Here is a 27,245-nt window from a genome sequence, read left to right as displayed (position 1 = left end):
TTAAGCCACCTAGTCTATGGTATTTTTGTTTTAGCAGCCCAAACTGATTAAGTTGAGGTCAAAAACAAAAAAGAAAGAAAGAAAGAAAGAAATGGATAAATTGGACTTCATCAAGATTTAAAACTTTTATGCTATAAATGATACCATCAAGAAAGTGAAAAGAGGCTGAGTGATGGAGTGTGAATGGGGAAAGGGAGGATGTTGGTCAAAGGGTACAAAGTTTCAGTTAGATAGCAGAAATCAATCTTGGTGGTCTGTTGCATAGCATGGTGACAATGGTTAATAAAAATGTATTACATATTTCAAATGGCTAAAAGAGTAGATTTTCTGTTTCTTTTTTTTTGAAACAGTCTCACTTTGTCACCCAGGCTGGAATGCAGTGCAGCAATCACAACTCACTACAGCCTCGACCTCACAGGCTCAAGTAATTCTCCTGCCTCAGTCCTTCAAGTAGCTGGGACTACAGGTACACAACACTGTGCCTGGCCAAATTTTATATTTTTTTGTAGAGATGAGATTTTGCCATGTTTTAAATGTTCTCACCACCAAGAAGGGTAGATTTTAAATGTTCTCACCACAAAGAAATGATAACTATGTGAGGTGGTAGATATGTGAAATAGCCTGATTTGATCATTGTATCCCATAAATATATACAATTATTATTTGTCAATTAAACATAAAAAGAGAAAGTAAAAAGACAACCTACAAGATGGGAGAACATATTTGTAAACCATATATATGAAAAGGGACTTGGATCTAGAATATACGAATAACTCCTACAATTCAATAATAAAAAAACAAAAAATAATCTCAATTTAAGAATGGGCAAAGGATCTGAATAGCCTTTTTTCAAAAAAAGATATATGGATGGCCAATAAGCACACAAAAAGTTACTCATCATCATTAGTCATAAGGGAGAAAAGGAAGTTCTCTGGCAGTGGTGTAGAGGTTAGATTGCATGGGAGAGACTAGAGACAGAGCATCAGTTCCTTCTATAAAGAGCCATCTGACATCATACAATCCTTATGCATAGAGCAGTATATAAGACAGATATGGTCCTTGTCCTCATGGAGCTTAAAAATCTTCTAAAGAAAAATGTTGAATGAGTAGTCAGAAGAGTGATAAGTCTTTTAAAAGAGAAATAGAATATATATTACAGAAGTACATAACAAAAGCTCTTGAACTAGTCTGAGAAAGGGTATATCAAGAAAGAATTCCATGAAGAAAAAAATGTTTACATTAGCTTCTGCAAGCAGAATAGGAAGAAATTAGGCAAATGACCATAGAGAAAGAACATTCCAGATAGATGGGTCAATGTGTATACAAGTTAGGGAGAAAATCCATGTCTCACAGAAAGAACTGTAAGAAGGCCAGTGTGGGTAGACCCTAGGCAGCAAGGCAAGTGGGACAGAGATAGGTTGAAGAATCAGGCAGAAACCAGATGATCCAGGACCTTGAAGATCACATTAAGAATTTGCTATTTCATCATATACTACAGAGTGGATGTTCAATGGGTCATTTACATGGATAGTGAAATCATTCAATATGGTAGCAGTGGTGTAGCAGAGAAGACAATTATGGATCAAACTCCTCCATGATTCATGGAAATGTCCAAGAAGTCAGTAGAAGAGAGTGACAAGGAGTGGCAGGGGGTGGTATAGGCTGATGCCATAAAGCTCAAAACATTTTAAAATATAATATCTTTTTATAAGGGAGGGGAAATAATGATCTCAAAGTAGCAATCTTCCAACCTAGCTGAGGTGGTGTTCAGTGAAGAGGTTACACTGTATTTGGTCAGGCATCACAGGATCAGTGAAGAGGTGGCACATGGTTAGGAGAATTGGCACATTCTAATAGCCATTGCAATACTGAGATATCTCTGTGTGAGCAGGATAATGAGCCTGGAAACCTGTTCACCTCAGGTATTGTACCCCTTGGCTAAAGAAGCTGTTGTGATTTCCTGGGACATGCTGACAGTTTGAAGTAGGGCTATGGCAGCAGAGATGAGGAAGGGACAGATTATAAGGATACTGAGTTGTAGCCTTGATCATACTTGGTGGTAGTATATGAGAATAACTTAAAAGAAGAAGTTAAATAGGACAGCTTCCTGACATGGGCAATTGGAGTGATAGTAATGTATTCTCTGAACTAGGGAACCCAGGAATGCAGCAGGTGTGTGGTAGTCTTGGTTGGCTTCTATAGCTTCAGGTAAGTCAGACATATGCCTCCTTTATCTAGCAGAGGGAGGACCCAGGGTCACAAATCCCAGCACCTTTGTTCCCAGGCCCTTATTCATCCAGAGTTAAGGTTTGGAATGGATGGGTCATTTGAATTAGCAGGGTGAACTGGAAGCCCCTCAGCTAGATGCTGAGAGGATAGATCTGCCTCCAACTAATTTGGACTCCTTTTGGAGGGAGTAATAAAAACTATGCCATGAGAATGGTGACTTGTGAAGTGGTCTGCTGGAAGGGAGCCAAAACCACTAAGCTTGTTTAATTTAGAGTGTCTGATCAGGACATGGTTTGGTGCAGATAGGAGTCCACAGAACTCTTCTGAGAGGTGGATTGGGGCTGATAATTGAGATTACTAATTTCCAAAAATTATTTGATTTACAATTCATCCAAAAAGATGTAATTATTTTTCATACATTTGCTTGGTCATGTAACCAGTCGCAACTATATCAAGGGGGGAAAAACAAGAAAGGGGGCGGGAATAAGAAAGAACAGAAGGAGACTAGCTTATTTTGAAGTTACCGTGCTGGTCAGAACTGTGCTGGCCCTCTCTAGCCTGTTTTCTGTAGAATCGCCTTCTGCTCCTTGACTTTCCTGCCTACAGGGTCATCAGTCCTCTCTCAACTCTTTTCTGACATTCTTGCTTTTCCACACAAGTCACACAAGGACCGTAGTAGAATCTGCCAAACTCTGTACTTCAACCCTTTTAGATATCCGTACATTTGCTCAATCTGCTCCTCTTCTTCCTTATCCTGGCTCTCTGGCTTTCTGTGATTATATCATGTTCTCCATTCTTTTTCCTCTGGTTTCATGATTCAGCTTCCTTTTTCCTTTTCTTTCTTTTCTTTTCTTTTTTTACTCCTCAGATTTTTAGTTTGGTTTGGATTCTGGATTCTGAAGATCTTTCAAGACAGGGCTTTCAGAATCTTCCCTATGCTACCTAACCATTCTCACTGTGACTTCAAGTAAAGGATATCCTTGTCTCACCCTATCCCTGATCTGGGAGCCAAAAGATTGCAGAACTGGGTCAATCCCATGACAAGGGGTTGGAGTTCCAGTGTTGATTCCTATCACCCAGGGGTCTTATTGTAGAGTCCTATCTAACATGATCCTTCCCCAGCAACCACTCCTTTATCTAAATTTTGCCCTTTGCTATCTGGTTCTTTCTCATTCATCATAGCATTAAACTAACCATCAGACAAAATGTTGTATGTGATCCTTATGGACAAGATGGAGAAATGGGGACAGGGATTATATCTTGTTTATTTCTAAATCTCTCATAGTACATGGCACATAAGAGATACTAAAAAATTGAACTAAAAAGGAATTTGATTGAATTAATTTGGAGGAAGCTAAAATCTTGTTTCACATACATGACATATTACTGGGGTTAGCAGCATAATCAAACCCAGAGATTGATATAAAACTGATGTAAAAATGCCAATCTAGGGTAAAGTCTCCAGTAATATGCCTAGGTCTCTGTTCTTAGTCTCAGGTCTTGTCCTGTTAAACACTTGTATTCCTGACTTAAATTAATACTTAGAAAGTATTGATATGGTTGGGCTCTGTGTCCCTACCCAGCTTTCACCTGGAATTGTAGTTCCCATAATCCCCATGTGTTGCGGGAGAGACCCAGTAGGAGGTAATTTAATCATGGGGCAGCTACCCTCATGCTGTTCTCCTGATAGAGAGTGAGTTCTTACCAGATCTGATGGTTTTATAAGGGGCTTTTCCCCTTTTTGCTCAGCACTTCTCCTTGCTGACACCACGTGAAGAAGGATGTGCTTCCCCCTCCACCATGATTGTAAGTTTCCTGAGGCCTACCAGTGAATCAATTAAACCTCTTTCCTTTATAATTTACCCAGTCTTGGGTATGTCTTTATTATCAGCGTGAGAATGGGCTAATACAAGTATGTACTCTAAAATTTCCGAGTGAAATCACTAAGCCTGCAGATAAGAGTATCTAAGAATCAAAATTATCACAACAGACTGTAATAAAGGACTAAAATGAATAAGTCATACTGTATCAGGGTAAGTATAGAGGCTTTCTTTTAAAATCTACCATAAGGTAATATGGTATTCTGATGAATCCTAGAATAGAAAAATATTAGTGGAGGCCGGGCGCGGTGGCTCATGCCTGTAATCCCAGCACTTTGGGAGGCTGAGGCGGGAGGATCATAGGGTAAGGAAATCAAGACCATCCTGGCTAACACAGTGAAACCCTGCCTCTACTAAAAATACAAAAAATTAGCTGGACGTGGTGGCGGGCACCTGTAGTCCCAGCTACTCGGGAGTCTGAGGCAGGAGAATGGTGTGAGGCAGGAGAATGGTGTGAACCCGGGAGGCAGAGCTTGCAGTGAGCCAAGATCATGCCACTGCACTCCAGCCTGGGCGACAGAGTGAGACTCTGTCTCAAAAAAAAAAAAAAAAAAAAAAAAGAAAAAAAAGAAAAAGAAAAATATTAGTGGAAAAACTGGTGAAATCTGAATACAGTTATGTGTTTTAGTTAATAGTAGTGAACCAATGTTAATTTCTTACTTTGGAAACATCCTCCATGGTTGTGTAAGATATTAACATTAGAGGACACTGGGTGAAGGTGTTACCAGTGGAAGGTATCCAAGTCACGCAGGTCTACTGCAACCTCAATTCTTGCCTCCTCAGAAGAAAGACTTTGATTGAGGGGCATAAGGCAGAAGGAGAGACCATGGCAAGATTTAGAGCAGGAGTGAAAGTTTATTAAAAAGTTTTAGAGCAGGAATGAAAGGAAGAAAAGAAAATACACTTGGAGGGGCCAAGAGGGTGAAAGACAAGTGCATGATTTGACTTTTTGGCTTCGGGTTTTATATGTTGACATACTTCTGGGGTCTTGCATTACTTTTCTCCTGATTCTTCCCTGGTGGGCTTTCTGCATGTGCATGCTTGAGCCCACTCACCCAGCTCCTGAGACCATAATGGAAAGCTGTTCATTACCAGTTTCAGGTGTTTTCTATTAGGAGACTGCCATTCCCTGGCACCAGCTGTGACCAATTATTACTTTAGAGAGACAATTAACAACAGCCTGACCATCACCTGATTGTCACCTGATACTCCTGGTGTGTGTGTATGTGTGGAGGTGGGGAGCTCTCGCCTGCCCTGCTCATGCCTGACCACCTACCTACTGTCACAAAGGGCATATGAACAATTTCTATATTATCTCTCCAACTTTCTATAAATCTAAAATTATTTTGAAATAAGAGATTTATGCATGTTCTCACTTATAAATGACCGCTAAACACTGGGGTCTCATGGACATAAACATGGCAACAATACAAACTGGGGACTACTAGGTGGGAGGAGGGAGTGGGGCAAGGTTTGAAAAACTGTTGGATACTTGAAAAACTAACTATTGGATACTATGCTGAGTACCTGGGTGATGCCATCAATTGTACTCCAAACCTCAGCATCATGCAATATACCCAGGGAACAAACCTGCATATGTACCCCCTGAATCTAAAATAAACATGGGAAAAAAACAACATAAATAAATTTAAATCAATTTTAAAAATAAGAGGTTTATTAAAAAGAGAATATCAGATAAATAAAAATATATTTATTTAAAGAACAGCAACAAAAACATCTATTAGAGAGAGGCCTGCCTGCCCAAAGAAGCTAATGTAAATTCCGACTGCATTTCTAGAGATCTAACATCCAGAGCAAGATAAGGCAATAGTCCTATTCTGCTGTACATGCTTAGATTCCCTGTGTAGTTTTATATTCAGTGCTAGCATTTTAAGAAGAAAATAACAACCTGGATCATGTCCAAAGAAGAATGACAAAGAAGGTAAAATGTTTGACACCATGGAATATAAAGAAATTTTGAATTCTCTGGGGGCAGGAGAAAAGAGAGATTAGTTTGTAGAAGAGAAGACTCATCAAGGGTATGTAGTCAGTGTCTTGATATCCTTGTCTTATTTGTTTGCTTATTTATTTATTTAAAGACAGAGTCTCCTTCTGTTGCCAGGCTGGAGAGCAGTGGCACAATTGTAGCCCACCAAAACCTTGAACTCCTGGGCTCAAGCAATCTCCCTGCCTCAGAGAAGCTGGGTCTGCCGGCACACACCACTATGCTCAGCTATTTTGTTTTTATTTTTTGTAGTGATGAGGTCTCCCTATATTGCCCAGGTTGGTCTTGAACTCTTGGCCTCAAGCAATGCTCTCAGTGCTTCAGCCTTGTCTTGGTATCTTTACAGGCCTGATTATGAGCTAAAAGAGCAAGTACTTGCAAGGTAGGCCCAGAGGATGGGGCTAGAATCAAAGAGAGGAAGTTACAGGGAGGGAGCTGTTTTGAGGATAGTGGGTCTTCCTTGTCATTGGGATGGAGCATGGCTGCTGAGGCGATGTGTGAGCTGAGACTGAAAAGTCAACTTTCTCGAATGTTAAAAGAAGATGCTGGTTTTTATAGCTTAGGTCTTTGTCCATAGGAGATGATTAATATATTTGCTAAGTTTAAATGAAATCCCTATAATCATTGGCAGTTCTAGAGATTCTTTTGAGGTGTTAAGATCAGAGAGGCCAACTTCTTAAGGTTTTCTTTTGTCATTCCTATTACTATATATGTAGTCTTGGTGGTTTTCCTCCTGGTACTCTTGGCTAACGAAGATCTTTGCCTGTGGGAAGGAAAGCCAGCTAGACAGCCTGTTTTCTTATTAGAAAGGTAAGCTGCCACTAGCAGGGGAAGTTTAGAGATATAAGGGTTAAGTGTCACAATGATCATACTGCCTCTTGCTTGGTTCCTAGCTTCCCTCAGGATACAGTTCAAATTCTTTAACTTGGCATTCAAGGTCCTCCTCACATGGCTTCTACTTATTTCTCTTGCATCCTCTGTCACCACCCTTCCTATTCTTAGGCTGACCCTGTGCTTTTGTCACAAGGAGTCATGTAACACTGTCAGGACACACCATAGCATCTCAGCCTCTTTACACATGTTCAATACTCAAGTAAAGATGCCTCCTTCCTTAAGTCTTCATTCACTCCCTTGTGCCCCTTCTCTGCCCACTACTTGTATCATACCAGATCTTACCTTTTTATTCATTTTTACATCTATGTCACCGATTATATTGTGTACTTTTCAGGGACAGAATGTGTTTTGTATTAATCTTCTCTCCCCAGCATCCAACATAGAACTTGGCAGGCAGAAGATGCTCACCAGATATTTGTAGTGTTAAAGAACAGCTTTGCAAGAATTCACTAAATAATTATAAAGTTCACAAAGACTTGGCTTCAAACTCCAGTTGCATGATGTAGACAAATTACTTAATCTCATTAAATCTCCATGTTAAAAATGCAAATGGGAGAAGACAATACTTACATATCTCAGGATTTAAGTGCTACCTTCTAAATGAAATCTTACTCTCCAAACTGATCCTCTTTGCTGATTTAATTACTCCAATATTGTCTGTCTCTTCCTACCATAATGTAACTCTCATGAAGACATGAACCTGTTTTCACTGCTGTATCCTCAGAGTCTAGATAATGCTAGTTACATGGTAGGTATTTAATACTACTACTACTCATATAATATATTCTTCTGACCAATCTTGAGGCTACACATATACACATAGGCAACACAACATGAAAGGGAAAGTAAAGCAGACTTGAAAACTGCCCAAAGTTTGAATATACTTCCCTCCTCACACACAGATCCACCAGCAGAAGATAGAAGCCTTACTGGCTCAGGGTGGCTGAACATAACCTCAGCCCAATAGTAGCTTACCTTTAACCTACATAAACACAGGGTTGATTCCCTGGGAATTAGGGCTTAAAATAGGAAAGAAAAAACCAAACTACATAAAACTCAACAATAAGAAAACAAACAACCCAATTAAAAATGGGCCAAAGACCTTAACAGATACTTTACAAAAGAAGATATACAAATGACAAACAAGTTTATGAGAAGATGCTTTATATCATATGTCATTTGGGAAATGCAAATCGAAACAACAATGAGATACAGTACATACCTATTAGAATGGCCAAAATCAAGAACACTGACAACACTACATGCTGGCAAGGATGTGGAGCACAGGTACTTGCATTCATTGCTAACTGGGAATGTAAAATGGTACAGTCGCTTTGGAAGACACTTTGGTGATTTCTTACAAAACTAAGCCTACTCTTACCATATGATCCAGCAATTGGACTCCCTGGAATTTACCCAAAGGAGCTGAAAATTTATGCCCACATGAAAACCTGAATGCTGATGTTTACAGCAGCTTTATCATAACTGCCAAAACCTGAAAGCAACTAAGATATCCTTCAATAGGAAGATAAATGAACTGTATTATATCCAGACAATGGACTCTTATTCAGTGCTAAAAAATAAGCTATCATGTCATGAAAAGATATGGAGTAAACTTAAGTGCATATCACGAAGCAAAAGAAGCCAATCTGAAAAGGCTATACAAATTTCAACTATATGGCATTCTGGAAAAGAAAAAACTATGGGGACATTAAAAAGATCAGTGGTTGACAGGGGTTATGGGAAGGGAAGGATGAATAGGTGAGGTACAGAGGATTTTAGAACAATGAAAATAATCTGTATATATTAAAATGGTGGACACATGCCACTATAAATTTGTCCACACCCATAGAATGTACAATACCCAGAGTGAACTCTAAGGTAAATGATGGACTCTGGGTGTTAATGATGTGTCAACATAAGTTCATCCATTGTAACAAATGTAGCACTCTGGTGAAAGATTGTTGATAATGGGAGAGGCTATGCATGTGTAGGGGCAGGAAGTATATTGAGAAATCTCTATCTTCCTCTCAATTTTGCTGTGAAACTAAAACTATTCTAAAAAGAAAAGGGAATATTAAAAACAAGCAAACAAATAAACTGAGCAGAGGCATCAGAGAAAATTGCCAAGATAATTCCTGAGTAAAGATTAGTCTTTTCAACAAGCAGTGCTGGAAAAATTCAATATCATGTGCAAATAAATGAACTTAGGCCCTTACTTTATTCCATACACTAAAACTAACTCAAAATGACCTATAGACCTAAATGTAGGCTAAATATATAAATATTTCAGAAAAGTAACATAAAAGCAAATCATTGTGGCCTTCTGTTAGACAAAGAGTTCTTAGCTATGAGACGATGCTCCACAGTATATGTCATTCGGAAATGAAAACTGAAACAACAATGAGATACAATTACACACATATTAGATTGGCCAAAATCAAGAACACTGACATGCTGGCAAGGATTTGGTGCACAGGTACTGCCATTCATAATAGCACCAAAAGCATAATCCATTAAACATTTGATAAATTGGACTTCAAGTTTAAAATTTTTATTCTTCAAAAGATATGGTTAACAGAATGAATGAAAAGACAGGCATGAATTAGAGGAAAATATTTGCAAAACATATAACTGACAAAACAGTTGTGTTAGAATACAGAAAGAACTCTTGAAACTCATGAGAACCCAGTTTTAAAAATGGGCAAATGATTTGAATTGACACTTCACCAAAGAAGATTTATGAGTGGAAAATAAGCACATGAGAAAATGATCAATATAATTAGTCAAAAGGGCAATACAAATTAAAACCATAATGAGATACACCCACTAAAAGACTATAACAAAAATTACAGATAATTCCAAGTGTTGGCTAGCATCTGGAGAAACTGTAACCCTCCTATAACCCTCCTACATGGCTGATAAGGATATAAAATGACACTACTCTTTGGAACACAGTTTGAGAGTTTATCTTTTAAAAGTTGAACATAAACTTATTGTATTTCCTAATGATTTCACCCCAAGAAAAATGTAATCATATGTCCATTCAAAGATAAGTACATAAATGATCATAGCAGCATTATTCATAATAAGTCCAAACTGAAACCCATCCAAATGTCCTTGAACTGGAGAATAGGTAAACAAAATGTGGTATATCCTTTCAATGGAATACTATTCAGCACTTAAAATGAACTATTGATACTTGCTATAATATTTTTGAGGTCCATCCATATTACAGTGTTAAGTGAAAAATGCAAGATGCATAAGATGACTACATATGCTCTAATTCTGTTTATATGAAATGTTCAGAAATGGCAAATTTATGGTGTCAGCAGATCGGTAGTTACCTGAAGCTGGGACTGGATGTGAGAATTAACAAGGGAACTTTTTGAGATGATGGAAATGTTCTAAAATCAGATTGTGGTAATAGACACAGAACTCTATAAAAATCATAAGATACTAAACATCATAAAATTATACCCTTACAATGCATGAATTTTATACACTGCAAGTTATACCTCAATAAAGCTATTAAAAAATAATAAAAATATCTTTCTCATGATGTCCTTATCTTAAATGGCAGATCACGGTTCTAAATACATGTTCAAAGGCGTTTTGTTCAGTAGGTTTCAAAGGGGTTACTGGTAACAAAATAAAATATATTCTTGGATGATATAATTAGTACCAGTGACAGCTATGACCATAGTGATTAATAGTTCTAGCACTGAAAATTCAAAATCTTCCTTTCTGCCTGGTCTCCCTAAGATCTGGATGCTGGCATGTTTAGCCTTCCCACTTGTAATTACCCTCCCTCCGAATTGGAATAAGGATTAACTAATTACAGTGATGCCTTCAGACACAAGCCATATCAAATACCCTGGTAACTGAGAATCATCCTATCTGCAAAAGTATGCCAGAAAGCCTTAAAATCTCTAGTGTCTGCATCAAGGCCCAGAACACAGGATTGAGCCAACCCACAGAGCTTCCTTGATCTAGTCCAGATGGCACAGGTACACCCCATATTTCCATTAAATGTACTTTCTTAAAATGTTGCTTTGGATAAGGTAAATCCCTTTCTCAAAAATCTTTTTGGGTATTAAAATGTCCATCAAAGGGCCAGGACATGGTGTTAGAAGCCATGGGTTTAAATCTTGGCCCTGATATGAACTAGTCATGTGGCCTTAACGAAGAAACTTATCTTTTTATCCTCAGATTATTTATCTCCAAACTGGGACAGTTCTGCCTACTCTATAAAACTATTGTGAGAAAAAATCAAATGGTCTATATAAAGTAAAAAACCCAGTATGTGTGTTGTGTAGAATCTGAATAAAGGATGTAGCCAATATGAAAATCAGGGCTTTCCAGAGTTTTGCCTGAATCTTCTTGTCTAGCCTTATCTTCCAGTAGCCCCATAAATTCCCTATTCCAATCAAACCAGACTTCTAACCAACTACCACCACCAGGCAATGGCTTTGGCTTTTCTGCCTTTCTGGGCTACCTTATTATCAACTCTGTATTCTGTAATCCTACCCATCTTTCAAGATGGCTTAAAACAAAATCTTTAGCTTTTAAAGACATTCTCCATGACATTTATTTTTATTGTTAACTCCTTAAACAACTCATTATATCCTTAATTATATATTTTTTAAAGTATCAGAGCTATTTGGACATGCCCTTTTTCCCAGGTACAGAATATGCTCCTGGAAGTATACAAAGACTTGTATGTATACCTTGTTATATATCTCCACAGTATCTCTCACAGGCTCTGAAGTAGGACAGGAGTTTCAAACTATTACTTTTTCCAACTGAGTAATTCCTCAAGGATAATCTGAAAACTTCTATTCAAGTCCAATTTTCTCACTTTATAGGTGAAAAAATTATCCCCAGAAAGGGAACATAGAATTCAAGGTAATACAAGTAGTTTCATGTTAGAGCTGAAAGCAGAATTCAGATTTCCTGTGGCAGAGACTTTAAGCTGTCCCTCAATGTCAATTCTCCCACATAGAGGACCACCAATTTATAGCTAAAACTGGGCTACTCAGAACAAAGACTTCATTTCTTGTCCTTCCTTTAGTTAAATGTGAATGAGTTCTAGTAAATGACAATGCCACAAAACTGCTTCTTCTTTCTCCACCATCCCCTTCATCCTGCTGCATGGAATACAGATATCATGGTAGAATTCCATATTGAATCATGAGGTTGAGGGCCACATCCCAAGGATGACAGAGAAGAAAGCTGAAAGAACCTGACTCTTTGAGGCTTTCAAGGAGTAGAGCCACAAAATTAGTTGTGGATTGCCTACATTTAGACTTTTACATGGAAAAGAAATAAATGTCTATCTTGTTTAAGTTGTTGTTATTTTATATATGTTATTTTGAATATCTATTATTGAAAGCTTAACTGATCCTATTGTTTTTCTTATTAGCTTTCTGTTGTTCTCAGCTTTTCACACTGCTTCCAGACATGTTCTTAATTCATTTTTTCATTGTTTCAATCATTCACTCAATAAGCATTCATTGTGCACCTACATTCTGGCTGTCATAAATCTAAGAGAAGGTTGGGGTGGGCACAGGAGTGAAATGTACAGATCCTGCCTTAAAAGTTATGAGTAATGAATGAACTTCCCATTCTCTTAAAAAATATCATAATTCATATGTCTAGCAAATATTAATATTAGAATTTTTCTGACAATCCCTTCTAAAATAATCTCACTGTTCAGTAATATACTGTTAATTGGACCAGGTGCACTTAATGTATTCTATGTATTCCTCTACATCCACTCTCCACCCATCTATACCCTTTTATTTTCCCTGGGAGGCTGATCTGTATGAATTACATTAATGGGCTCCTTTGTTCTCTGGATTCTGGTTGTGTTGGCCAATATGGACCCCTAGAAGAAGATCAGATATAAGTAAGAGAATGAGGTCTATATATTTATTTTTCTCAGCACTCTCTATGGAGTTATCTCAGGCTAACTGTGCACCTTAACTGAAGGTCACTAATTCTTTCCAACATGACCCACTAAATGACTCTCTACTATTGTGTTCTGTTAACCATTCCTTCCCTTTATTCCATTTCAGTTGTTATTAGCCCTAGAGAATTTCACTATACCTTGTCATTGCATGCATTGCCCACACCTTGTAAACAGCCCATTTATTAAACCTTCCTTAAATTATCCTAATTTGAGGCTGCCATCTGTTTCCTGCTAGCATGCTGACTCATACATCATGTATACCAATTTTCAGTTCAAAATATATAGGCAACAGATACAAATGGGAAGATACCATGAGAAGCACTGTTGGGAAGAAGGTTGGAGTAGAGAAAAGATATTTAGGAAAATCATAGTGCATGCAGAATCTCAGACTACAAGAATAACATGACCAGATTTGTCTCTCAGGTACCTGAGTTGCACATAGGCCCTCTTTATTGCTCTCTTTTTTGAGGTATCCTGGATTTATTTAGAAATAGGTCTCACTTTTATGTGAAACTCACAGTCACTAGGCTGAGTCCATTTAACTACCAACACATATCAGAACCCCAAGTACCGTATCTTCTGCCAATTTCACCAGTATCTTCATTTAGAACGTTTAGAGCCTGTCCAATATGCCTCTTTTAGGGGCACAATCCACACTTTTTGAAGAGTAAAACATAAAACCAAATTAGCACCTGCTTATTCTTATTCAGCAACCAAAGTATTGCTGACAACAAAGAGTAAAACCTATTAATTCAGTATGGAGAACAACTTCAGATCCTAGTTTGGGCACAAGAGGAAGAGAGGGAAGTAGGAAGAGGCCGTGTGCGGTGGCTCACACCTGTAATCCCAGCACTTTGGGAGGCCAAGGCAGGTGGATCACCTGAGGTCAGGAGTTTGAGATTAGCCTGGCCAACATGGTGAAACTCTGTCTGTACTAAAAATATAAAAATTAGCTGGGTGTGGTGGCGCATGCTTGTAATCCCAGCTACTCGGGAGGCTAAGGCAGGAGAATTGCTTGAACCTGGGAGGCGGAGGTTGCAGTGAGCTGTGAGCTGAGATCTCTCCACTGCACTCCAGCCTGGGTGACAGTGAGTCTCCATCTCAAAAAAAAAAAAAAAAAAAAAAAAAAAAAAGAAGAACAAAGAAAAGAAAAGGAAGTAGGAAGATGTGGTAGGCAAAATAATGCACCAGTCCACAACACAAGATGTCTAACTCCTAATCCCCAGAACCTGTGACTATGTTACCTCACATAACAAAAGAGACTTCACAGATGTAATTAAGTTAAAGATCTTGCTATATGGAGATTAACCTGGATTTATCTGGGTAAATCCATTATAAGCACAAGGATCTTTATAAGTGACAGAGAATTCATATCAAAGTGATACAGCATGAAAAAGACTCAACCAGTCACTGATGGCTTTTAAGATGGAAGGGAACTACAAACTAAGAAATGCAAGCAGCCTCTAGAAGCTGGAAAAGGCAAGGAAATAAATTCTCCCCTAGAGCCTCCAAAAGAAACATAGATCTGCTGATACCTTGACTTTAGCCCAGTGAGACTCATTTTGTATTTCTAGCTCCCAGAAGTATAAGAAAATAATTTTGTGTTGTTTTATACTACCATGTTTGTGGTAGTTTGTCACATCAGCAATAGGGAACTATTATGGAATGGGAAACTGAAATCTCTAGAAACAGGAAACTAAACCTGGAGCAGGAAAAAAGAGTCGGAAACTGATGGATGACAGAGACAGAGCACACTGTGGCCATCACAACCAAACTGCACACCACTTGCTAACCTGTACTGCAGGCAAGTTTGGTTCACTAAGAAATGTGTTCTTCATATCAGAAGCTCACAGTAATAAAATGCTTTCATACCTTTTGTAACACCTAGTAAAAGTCTCCTTTTCTCTCAGAGGTTTTGGGATTCACCTAACTTTTGTATTTTGCTAGAGAGCTTTATCAGCTTCATTCAGAAAAACAACCATCTGTCTCATATCTTACTCTGTGACTTCTTCTCATATCTTACTATGGTGCCCCACAGTCGCAATAAATCATACAACAAAAACAATACTTTAAAGAATTGTTAAATTAATACTAATTATATAATTGTTTAATTGTAGTTAGTAAATTATTGAAAAGTTCTGGAAAGCACTACTATTCATTATTTGCATTCCATAAAAACCCACTGCTAAGTCCCTATCCCAAGATTGCCTGTTTCTAAACAAGTAACCCAAACCTGGCACAGGCCTTACCACACTCTGGCCCAGCTGCTCCCGAAAGAAGTAATCCATGTTTCTCTTTTGCAGGCTGTCAAGGTAATGTTGGAAGCGAGTGTATGTATATGGGTAGCAGTAAGCAAACTGGTAAATATCTTCTTCTCGGTCAAAACAAAAGGCAAAGGACATCACATAGTTCTTCCTATGGTCTGGGCAGCGGTAGTAGTAAACATTTTTGGGTGGCAGCCTTTGCCTAAAATATATAAACAAAGAAATTTGGGCATATGAGACATCTGTTCAAGCTTCAAAAGGTAACATATATAAATCAATGCCTAGTAGAAAAACTATAACATCAAGAACCATGGGTAATGGGGCTGGGAGAATGACAACACAAACCACATAGTGTCTAAAACGGACCTGAATCTGGCAGCTCTTTGCTCACAATTCAGTGCTACCCTTTCTCAACTGTTTGGAAAATGCAAAGTTAAACAAAAATAGATACATTCTCTTCATTTGTTTATCCTTATTTTGAGCACCTAACATATGTGGCATCACATGTCCAGGCCTTGATGTACAATAATAAATAAGACAAGCAAGATCTCTGTCCTTATGGAGAATAGTGGGGAAGTGGTCAATAAAATATTAAAAATAAGTAGACAATATAATTACAGATTCTAAAAGTGACTTGAAGGTAAATAAAGACTGTGAAGCTGTAGAGATATGAATGGGAGAGGCCTGCTTTTCCCGGGGAAGTCATGTTTTTTAAATTATAAGACTAATTAAGAACTTTTAAAATAAACTCATATGCATTGTATATATTCAAGGAAGGGAAAAATATTCAACATTTCTCTAAATTATTACTGTTATTTTCTACAGAGCATTCCATGAGACTAACTTTCCACAGAAGCACTTTGGGAAATGGTGCTTTAAAATATGCTATGTGGACAATTTTGCTAAGCTAAACACTGAGATGCAAACAGGAAACAAAAATGTTGCAGTCATAGTTTCCATGTCTTTGCGTTTACCCACTTTAAAGAGTTACTCTACCCTCTCATGATTTATGATATCCAACCTCTTCATAGTGTTTCCCTGCAGTGAATATCTCTTTCTATTACTTTAAATACTGCTTATCCTGCAAAACTCACCTCAAACTGTGCCCTTTCCATGATATTACATCGAAAACTCCAGGCTAGTTCAGCTCCACATTTTGTGTAACTCTTGTTTTTTTATCAATTGCTTAATAAGTCTTAGCCACCAAGGTTGATTTGGAAGATCCTTAAAGGAAGGGATGCTCCTGGGGAGTGTAGATACAGTGGATGAAGGATGTAAGGCTCACCTGTATTGGCTTGGCATTCAATTGAGAAGCCATAGACTACAGGGGCATATGAAGAAAAATGTGAGGAGGAAGGTATAGCAGGGGAAATTGAGAAGAACAAGAAGGGTGCCGGCTCCAGGAAGAACAACCTGGAGCAAATTGTTAACAGATAGAACAGAGAGCATTATAACATACTAGTGTTTGCTGCAGAATCTTGTTTCTACCTTAGTGTCTTTCTGAAGCTAAGTGGCGAGGGTGGGAGGTGTAGCTGTGGGATTCCTATGGAACAGCAGTGGTTACATGGCATTGATGCCTGTACATACATTTGATTATATTAAATTTAATTAAATATTCTGGTATTTGATTATATTAGAAAAAGTGACTAAAATGATGGGTCATGGGGTCTAAGATGTGTAAGAAACTGAAAGTGCTGAGGAGGAGGACAGGATGATAGATATGCAGTCTAAGCAACAAAGAAACAGAACTTTCACATAAAACTCAGCAGTAGTATCAAAGGTTGTTAAGAGGTGCACTTTGGCCCACCAATAGAGTCCATTTACCTCCTACTCCCAAAGCCACTGCCAATAAATATATAAATAACAGTCTTCTTATAATGGAAATATATCTTTAAGACAAATCTTATAGGCACTCCTTCTTCTAACTAGACTGCTACCCTAAATTCTGGAGTTATCAGTGATGAGGTAGAGAAATGATGGCTTGGAAGGTACATGAGGAGTGAGGAGCAAAGTGACCCCTCCTGATCCTTCTGTACGTGCAGTGTAGAAGAATGAGGATTTCTTGAGAGGGCAATGGGCGAAGTAATGTCCTCCAAAAGAGTCAGGCCTCAGTTCATTGTTTTACTCAGCAAATATTTAAGCATCATAGACTTTTAACCAAGTCTAGTTTGGTTAAGACAAGGGGTAAAGGAAGAAGTGAACTTCAAGACTGAGGATTGAAGTGGGATTATTAACCATGGAGCTGTGTTCCAGAGGAAAAAGTGGAAAATGAAGAGGTCTGAAGAGGGAGAGGGAAGGAAGCAGTGAAGAGTCAAGATTAGAGAGAGAACAGACGAGTGCAAGGATGTGGGTATGGACAGAATACATGATGCTCTACATTTGTGATGTTATTGAAGATGCAGGAAAGTGAGGCAGGTTGGCGGCATATGCAAGTCTCAGGGCTCCTGATTTGTATTTGGGGATAATGTCTGTGAAAGTGGCCTTAATGTTTCCAGCCAATGGTCTGTGATAGTCACTTCAGGCCCTGACTTGAAGGTCTGAGTTTGAGTCTCTTAGAGCCCTGGATGAGTATGTCTTCATTCACAAGCGGTTCCTATATTCATAAGGTCTCAGGTTATGATGCTGTTTTCAGCTCTTTATTTACCAGTATATCCAACCAGGGTATATGCTTTAAATTCTGTCACCACAGTTTTCTCCTCTTCCAGCCAAGTTCTGCAACTTGACTCTGAATGCCTGCTGTCTCCACTGAATTTGATTATGTGCTATCAGGAAAATCCATCTACTGCCTGCAGCTGTTCCAGCTCCTCTCCTGGGTGAGCCCGGATGCCTAACCTGATTAGCAGACAAAGTAGAGTTAATGGGCTCTGGGGCAATCATTCAGGGAAACTGAGATGCTGTTCAGTGCTTAGATTGTCTAGACTTTCCTAAGGATACAAACAGAAATCTATTTGAGGAGGGCTCAGCAGGCAAAATTCAAGACTTTCAAGTAATGCAAAGAATAAAGCAAAGGGGGCTGAAAATAGGGAGGAAAAAATATCTCCTTCATTTGGGACATACTTCTGATTTTTCTCTTATTTTGTTTGTTATGTCTCAGCCATTGTATTACGTGTATTATATGCATTATCATTTAATCCTCACAATAACCTTATGAGCTGGGGCTGTTATCCCCTTTACACAGATAAAAAAAAATTGAAGCCACGAGAGGGAAAAAAAAGATTCTCTGAGGTCACAAGATCAGTGAGCAGTAGATCCTGTATTAAGCTTAGGCCAGTGTGGCTCAAAATCCTGTATTCATAATCCCTACAGTATCTTTCCATTCTCCTTTTCCCCTTGCCATCCAACTTACAGCCTTACCTTCTACTTCCAGAAAAACCTGATTTTGTAGTACTTTCTTGCTAAAAAACTTTTAAGCAACTTTCTATCCTCACATTTCAGTTTGGCCCACAAGGCCTGTGATGGCCTTGTGATTCCAGCATCGTCACCCATTTCACCTTCCTTGAAACCTTTGCTTTGTTTATATTCAACTACTCATAACTCCCTAACACAATTTTGTGCCATACCTTCAATATCTCTATGTTTTGTACTTGATCTTTCCTCTACCTGAACTGTCTTCCCCACCATCTTCATACTTGGTGAACTCCTACTGATAGATGAGGCATATAGTCAATTGTCAACAAAGGTTTAAATATTTTTTAAATGAACAAATCAATGTATAAGTGACTACCCTTTAACATAGCTTTTCTCTAAAGCCTTCCCTGACTATTGAGTCTTCATTATTTTTTTCTACTTTAAAAAATTATATAAAAAGATTTTTATCATCTAGTTTGTCTCTTAACAATGAACAATAAAAGTAAATGGATATTTGGATATTTCTTCAAAGAGTAGGCTTCTTGAAAATATAAACTGTGTTACTTCTTTAACTCTAGTGATGGCATAGAGCGGTCTCAAGTAATACTTATTTATTTAAAAAGCAATGAAAAAAAGGGAAAAAAACTTCTTATCCCAGAATAACATTGGTAGGCATCACAAGAAGGCAGATTCTAGTTCAGTATAGAGACTCTTTAACATTCAGCTGAAGAGAAAGTAGAGAGGGCTGCCTTACAGAGAAGTACAAGTATTAGAAGATTTAGGGGATAAAGTTCCTGTACTTGATGTGAGGTTAGACAAGGCAGACTTATGATTCCATTTAACACAGATAGTCTATGATATCCATGGAAACAATAAGATAATAATAATAATTATTATAGTACTATTTCCTAATAGCATTGACCATATGCTAGGCCATTCTAAGTATTTTATAATGTATTCACTTCTTTATTCCTCTCAACAAGCCTCTGAAGTTATTCATATTATATCAATGGTATGAAAATAAAGGTAAAGAATCTTTATGCTTAAGCAGGTTGTTCATGACTCCCCAGAAGATCCCAGAAAGAAAATGGCACAGCACCCAATCCTGCCAGACACCCAGGAAGATTTCAGGTCCTGTGGTGTGTGCTTTCAAGACTTGGGGACTAAAGGCTGATCCAGCTCTTGGAATAAGGCCTTGTCCTGAGTTCAATGTCTTGAGGACATCCACATGAATGAGGGAGGTCTGTAACTCACATCCTCAGATTCAGTCATGCATGACTGAACGTTCTGAGTAAGCACACATGCACACGTACATACACACACACACTCTCATGCATGTACACACTCAACACATTCACAAACATTATTATAGCTTCTACCTCATTCTATTTCTCTGTCTATTCTACCTCTCTATTATAGCTCCTATCTCACTACATCAATTTAAACATATTTCTGTCTCCACTATGAGAATGAGCTCTCCTGGATGGCAGGTACTACATATTGTTCATCTCTAGTTCTCCAGGACCTATACAACGGCTTATAGATGAAGTGCCAAGAATGCTTATGAATTAGATAAATATGTTTGTGAATAAATAATGTCAGCTCCACTAACATATATATTGTACTCTCTCCAGTGAAACTTTAAGTCATGCCCTGAATATATCATATTCTCAAAAACCTCCTTGCCTTTTTAAATGCTGTTCTTTCTGCCTATAATTGTTATTCCCATTCTTTTCTACATAGTGCATCTCTGTATAGAGAAGTGAGGCTTAGCTCAAATGATAGTTCCTCTTTGAAGTCTTTGTCAACAACTTCAGGATGAATTAACTGCTCTAAATACTAATTGCAGACACTGCTGTGTTTCTGATTCACCTCAAAATCCTCAGCACTAGCACAGTACTTGGCCCTGAAGAGGAGCTCAACATATTTTGTTAAATGACTGAGTTGACTTAAGAGTGAATCAATGATTCCCCTCCCATCAATCATCCTCTCTACTTTCTGTTCAGACCCCTCAGCTAAATTCCCAAAGCATCATTTTGGAGGTTACCAGAACATAGGAAGAAGAGAAGTCCCAGACCTAATGCAGTACATAAGTTTTTCTAAAACAACAGCATTCTCTAGTCATCCTCAGGAGCCTTGAAAGACAGGAGTCCTAATACCCCAGTAGACACAAGCATTTTTCTTCAAATTAGCAGAAAGGGACATAACAAAATATCATTCTTTCCAGGTCGTAAGTCTTTAAAAAGGTGTGCAAAACAAGGGGATCACAAAGTCACTCAGATATCCCCAAAGGAAGTAGCAAATTTTAAGCACCTTCTGAATCTCCATAGCTGTGCTATCTGTTTGATGTACACTACTGTCTGACTGCTAAGCACATGTTCTTCCCACCATTCCAAGGCTGTGCTACCTCAGATTTATCCAGCAACGGCAGTTACAGTCTCTTGGTTCCCTTACTTCATCTACGCAGGGGATGGAAGCAAACTGGCATGTAGTTTCTCAGGCATATTTGAAATTGAGGTAAGATTTCATTCCTTTTCCCTTCATGAGGGCAGCTGAATCCCTCATTTGTCATCTATGCCAACACATGGCCTTTAGTCTACATTTGGCTGGAACAACCAAGGCTATCACCTAGCTTGAGCCATTTGCCCCCCTCCTTTTCCTCTCTGATGTCTGGCACAGCCAGGGACCTTGGATAGATACCCATATTCTAAATGCACCCTCCCTAGGCAAACAGGACCCATTCTAATTCCAATCCTATCTTCCTCCAAATAATTATAATAGGACTCCTGTCACCAGCACATCTATTCTTATCTCCCTCTGCACTTTGTCACAGCTAATCTCTTGGTGAGTCACAAGGAGGGGGAGAAAGAGTGAGAGAGTGCTCAGATACAGGCAACACATTTTTACACCCAGTGTCTAATCAGATTATCATCTTATCAGGGGCTGATGGGCACTCAGGGTAGGAGGAGAGAGACAGTGCTACACATTGCCAGCTGAATTTTTGATAACAAAAAGACACTGCTCAATTCTTGAATTAACCTTTTTGTCCTACACACTGTATTATTTATTTTTCAGAGTCTATATTATATGTAGGGATTTTTTTTTTTTTTTTTTTGGTCTGTGCCTTCTGGAGAAGGACACCCACACACTGTGGCAGCAGCTGCTTCTATTAATTCTAAGCCATTAAAAAAAATTAAAATTAAACCCAATTACTTAGGCTTGTTTAGAGCTGAGGAATAGCTGAGACTGATTATTCCCCCTGGTCATGGACAGCAATGATATTCCTACCTATGGTGGCTGCTGGCAGAATGCCAATGCAGACAGAAACTCCAGGGACAGGCACCCCATGCAATGAGAGGCTATAAATCACATACTCTGTCTTCTCCCATCCAGATTCCTGACAGGCAGCAAGAGGAGGAGACTGAACAAGGACCTAGGAGTTGGATTCTAGTCCAAGCTCTTGGTATATTCTTCTCCCGTGCTTCTGTATAAAATGTGGTTACTAAAAAGCATCCTGTATCCTTCTTAGGGTTGTTGTGAAACTCTTAGGTGAAAAGCACTGTGTTTTCAAAACTGTCATTTGCTGGGGTATGGGATGGTATATGAGGCAGTATTAGAATTCTGGGTGCTTTGGGATTGGGTGGTAGACCATAGCTGAAATGGGTCAGGTTTGCGCTGAAGTTTTGGATCCAAATTACTTTGTTGTTACATCATGGGTAGAATAACAATAATCGTTCAGGTTGTGAAGTCACTAGACTGGAATCTCCTTGTCGCCTTGCATAGAACCTAGCATACAGAGGCACTTGATAAATATTTCAAATGAATGAGTAAATAAGTCGGTCAGTGCTGGGTTTTGAATGAACAGATAGGGCTGTATTGAATGAACAGATAGGGCTGTGTTCAATTCTAGCTTTGGATGTCTTTTAGAAATGCAGTCATTGTATAGCAGAACAAATGTGGGCTTAGGCTCTAATCCATTTCCATTATTACTAATCAGTCATGTAACCTTGGGACTGAGTTTCCCAATCTATAAAATGGAAATAATGTTTAGCTTATGGATTTGTTGTGAAGTTCGGAGATTAGTACCTGACACATATGGGGTGCTCCGTAAACGGTAAATGCGATACTCATCATGCTGTATGTGATGGATAGTTGGCATCATGTTCCTTCTTGGTTGGGAATGATGAATTCCAAGTTCGCACTAAGTGTGCTTAGGGCATGAAATGGACAGAGCAAGTCCAGATAGGGGGTTAAGGAAAAAGTGAAAACGGATGGGGTCTTAATTTAAAAACATGCTTATTAACTAAAAACAGTGATAACCTGTTTTCTCTTCTTGACTTTTTGCAGACCCAAAGTAACCGATATCCACCTTTCAAGGAATGTGCTCTCTGACAAAACTAAATGTATCTGGATACAGGAGGGCAGTTAGCACCTTCAGTTCCCAAATGGTGGTGTGAGGAGTATTCAAATATTTCGTCCCTGCTGGCAGCTTGTTGTACCAGTCAACTGTGCTGTGGCCCATGCTGTAACCTTCAAGATACATGGAGTCTCCAAGTTACTAGTTAGTGGGATCAATAGGAAATGTGGAAAGTAATTGGTCAGGAGATTTTGAAATATGCCTGGGAAACAGAAACTAAGTAGTCCTGCTTATAGCGAATAGTCTGAATGCTCTTGACACATTTATCCCAGGGTGTAATATAAAATTATGCATTTATTTTCTTGTTTAGTTAAAATTCTTGAAAATTTTTTTTATCTGTTACCCTTTTACCAGCAATGAGCTCAAAACTATAAAAGTGTATGTTTTAGGAAAGCTAACTACAAAATTTCCATTTCTCATGACATGCAATTATAAGTACATAACTTGTACAAAACATTTGTCAGTGTTTATGATCCTGATAGGGATGTACTGATAACATGCCCACATACACATCAGAAGACACAAATCTGCTGAAGAAACATCAACATCTACTTAAATAGTTAATACTTGTTTTTGAAAAACTTATGCCAAAATACTACAATTTACACATGTAAAAGCAGAAGCATAGAAGAAACATGATTGAAATTATTCTAGAACAGTCATTTGCTCTAAATGAAAAGCCAGACATCAGAGCTATACTACATATAAGTTCTGATTTCTGGCTTATTATTTAGAGTACATGACTATTTAAAAATAATTTTGATCATTTCCAATTCCAAGTTCCCTTAGGTATGAAGTGGTAGCTGTCAATGTCTTTTCTCAATTAGCAGAAGAACTAAAACCAGCAGTTTTATATCAAAGTCAACAGATATATCAAACAGAAAATAATTTAACTGAATTCCAATGTAATTCAATTATTTTCATCCAATTCACGTAACCAAAGTAAAGCTTTTGGAAATTCGTTCTATTGAAGCTAAAATGCTGTCTTGGTAGTACTGATACAGCTTATTCATTTTCAAAAGTTAAACATTAAAGAAAAAATTATTTTAGGGCAATATGAATACAATTGGTATTTTTTGAAATTGGTGAAAACAACATACTCGTTAAATCAGCAAACCTATTTTGGTTTGGTGAAAGCAATGTACTTGTTAAATCAACAAACCTATGTAGTAAAATTTATTTTGAATTGGTTTGAGATGTCTACATAATTCATAATTGCATCCAAACAAGCTTCTATTTTCTATCTTCAAAATAGAAGCCATAGTTGCCAAATGTATCCAAACAGAACTATACAATTTTTGTATGAAGCTAACATTAAACTATATGTGAAAAAAATGTTTTTATAAAGTTTCAGAAAGGCAGACCACACTTTCTGTCTTTATTATCTGACATCAATGTGATTTCAGAAATTTTGAGTCTTTAATAAAGGCTCAAAATTTTGTTAATCTACATTGATTTTGTACTTTTTCTTTGTTATTGTTAATGAGACTTTTACATTTTGGGTGTCTTTTGTTCAAAATCAATTGGCAATCTTTAATCAAATATTCAATAAATGAAGCACAAAAGTGCTTCAGCTTTTAAAGCTTTTATCAATTTGCAATTATTTAAAATAAAGCCTGCAAACAAGAAGATATGACAGTTGTCTTTACAAAAGCAAGAAAGAAATTGCACAAACTAAATGGTGAAAGCAAAATTGAAATACAAGATTAAATTTTGAAATTCTATGATTTTACTTTGGGATAACAGCTTATTAGGAGAGTCTTTTGATGAAGCTTCTATTTTTAATTGTACATTTATGTGTTGTACTAGAGTGGAATAAAATTGAGAAGGCCTTCAGTTTTATAATATCTACATTTGGTGAACATTTAAAAGAATGAAGAAGAAGCATCTCATTTGACAAATTTTGTTTTATAAAAAAAAATCAAAGAAAAATTTCCTGAAGGGAGTAAATAAGGAAGTAACTGTATAAATATTTGGACTGAAATATTTATATATTTCAATACTAAAAAGCTTACACCTAGGAATGTCCCTTATTTAGAAAATGTGCTCTAAGTTTATCAGGAAGGTACCTCAGTACCTATAGAGAAAATGCCCTTTTAATTTAAGTATAGTATGTTGTATAAAGAATAATTAATTGAATGTGTCAACAGTTTCAAACTTATTCATCATAATATGTAACTCTAAGAAGATTAAAGGCAAAGGCAATGTCATCAAAAACTAAAAATCATTAGAACATATTAGAAAAAAAATTCTTCATAAAAATATCAATGACATAGTGTTAGATATAGGTGTAGCTAAGAAACTGAGTAAAGCATGTGAATGTATGCCAAATAAATTACTTTGATTTTAAGAAAATAAATATGTTTTTAAACATTTTTGCTTTAATGTACATGGATGCCTATTAACTTTATTTTTAGATTACATTTTATTTTTAAAAATAGATTTTGAAAATAATTATTTTGTAAGTCTAATGTAATAAAATCAATTTTGTTTCAAAAAACAATATTTCAAAAAATATACACTTTTTTTTTAGTTCTCCTATTCACTTTCAGTTGGAATGATGAATTACATGGTCATTCTATCCAACTGCCAACCTGATTGCTTCTCTTGGATGTCTCAAAGTTACCTCAAATTTAACCTGATTAAAATTAATCTCCTGACATGCCCCAAATCTGGGCTTCTAAAAGTGCTCCTATCTCAGTGAATAGCTTCAACATCTACATCCAGCCAATTGTATAAACCAGAAACCTGAGTTAACTTTAACTCTCTTTCACCCTTCAATAAATACTGCCTGTTTTATTTGTCAATAAAAAATTAAAAAAATATATTGCCCAAGAGCTTCCCATGTTGGCACTTTTCTAGCTGTTGTAGAAGCAGAAGGAGAAAAAAAAGCAATTCTATGCTTTCATGGAACTTAAATTCTAATGGGAAAGAGAGATAAACAAACAAATCAATGTATAATGTAGTATAAGGTAATGGTAAGTATAATGAATGAAAAAGCAAGACAAGGGGATAGAGGGTAACATAGGGACTTTTAAATTAGGATGGCCAGAGAGGTGACCATTTAGTAGAACTCAAAGTAAGGAAATAAACTATACAAATAATTGGAAAAACAGTGAGCCAGAGAGAACAGCAAGGATAAAGGTCCAAGGGCAGAAATAAGTTTCTGTGTCTCTAGGAATAGTAAAAATGTCAGTGTGAATAAGTAGGAATAAGTGATGAGGAGACTGGCAGAAAATGAGTTAGAAAGTGGGGGAGGGGACTAGATTATAGGGCCTCGTGGTCTTTGGTAAGAGTTTTATCTGGGGGTTGGGAGGAGTGAAAGCAAGACCAGTGGGTAGCTATCGTGGCCGTCCAGGCAAGGTATAATAATGGGTTAAGTAAAGGAAGAAGCTGTGGAGCGGATAAGAAGTGAGATTTGGAATCTGTTTCAAAGGTAGTCTACAGGATTTGTTGATGGATTGGATATGAAAATGTCAAAAAGTACGAGCAAAGTCAATAATGATATTAAATTTTTTTTAGCTTGATATCATTTATTGAAATTTTCACATCTCACTAAGGTCTTAAGTTCTCTAAAAGACTTTAAATTTCTCTTTCTCCAAAAGATATTTCCAATCTGTCTACTTGTCTACTTCCTTGTTTTGGCTAGTTTGCTGAAAAAAGTATTCTAGTCTGCCCAGCTTCCTTTTTCCTACTTTTCCCCTCTCAGTTCCCTTCTCTGCATAGCCTTTTGAAAGCTTAATTGGGCCAGAGTGGTGGCTCATGTTTGTAAATCCAGCACTTTTGGAGATCAAGGCAGGTGGATCCCTTGAACTCAGGAATTTGAGATGAGCCTGGGCAACATGGCAAAATTCCATCTCTACCAAAAAAGAAAAGAAAAGAAAAAAAATTACAAAAGTTAGCCAGGTACGGTGGCACAAACCTATAGTCCCAGCTACTTGTGGGGCTGAGGTGGGATAACCACCTGAGCCCAGGAGGTTGAGGCTTCAGTGAGCCATGATTGTGCCACAGCCCTCCAGCCTGGATAACAATAAAACCCTGTCTCAAAACAAAAAAAGGAAAAGAACAAAACAGTTTAATTGGATCATGTCACTTCCTAGATTAAAATTCATAATTTCCAGTTATGCTGGAATAAAATCCAAACTCTTTAACATGACTTTTTTACTTCCTCAGATGCACCCACTTCATAGTTTTATCTCAAGACCTTTGAACACTTTTCCTTCCATTCATTCTA

General features: G+C 37.5%; 1 protein-coding gene across 6 annotated transcripts in view; it reads right to left on the bottom strand.

The window, feature by feature from the left end:
- Window positions 1-27,245, bottom strand: part of LOC103224854 (AGBL carboxypeptidase 4) — a 1,478,618-nt gene that overhangs the window by 505,406 nt on the left and 945,967 nt on the right. For all 6 annotated transcript variants that reach the window (XM_073007314.1, XM_073007316.1, XM_073007315.1 and 3 more), the window contains exon 5: window positions 15,232-15,448. In XM_073007314.1, coding sequence (XP_072863415.1) covers window positions 15,232-15,448 — 217 coding nt within the window. The remainder of the gene's footprint in view (window positions 1-15,231; window positions 15,449-27,245) is intronic.

Source organism: Chlorocebus sabaeus, chromosome 20, assembly GCF_047675955.1.
Source record: "Chlorocebus sabaeus isolate Y175 chromosome 20, mChlSab1.0.hap1, whole genome shotgun sequence".
Lineage (NCBI taxonomy): Eukaryota > Metazoa > Chordata > Mammalia > Primates > Cercopithecidae > Chlorocebus > Chlorocebus sabaeus.
Note: the sequence above shows the minus strand (reverse complement) of the source record. Positions and strands in the feature narration are given on the sequence as shown.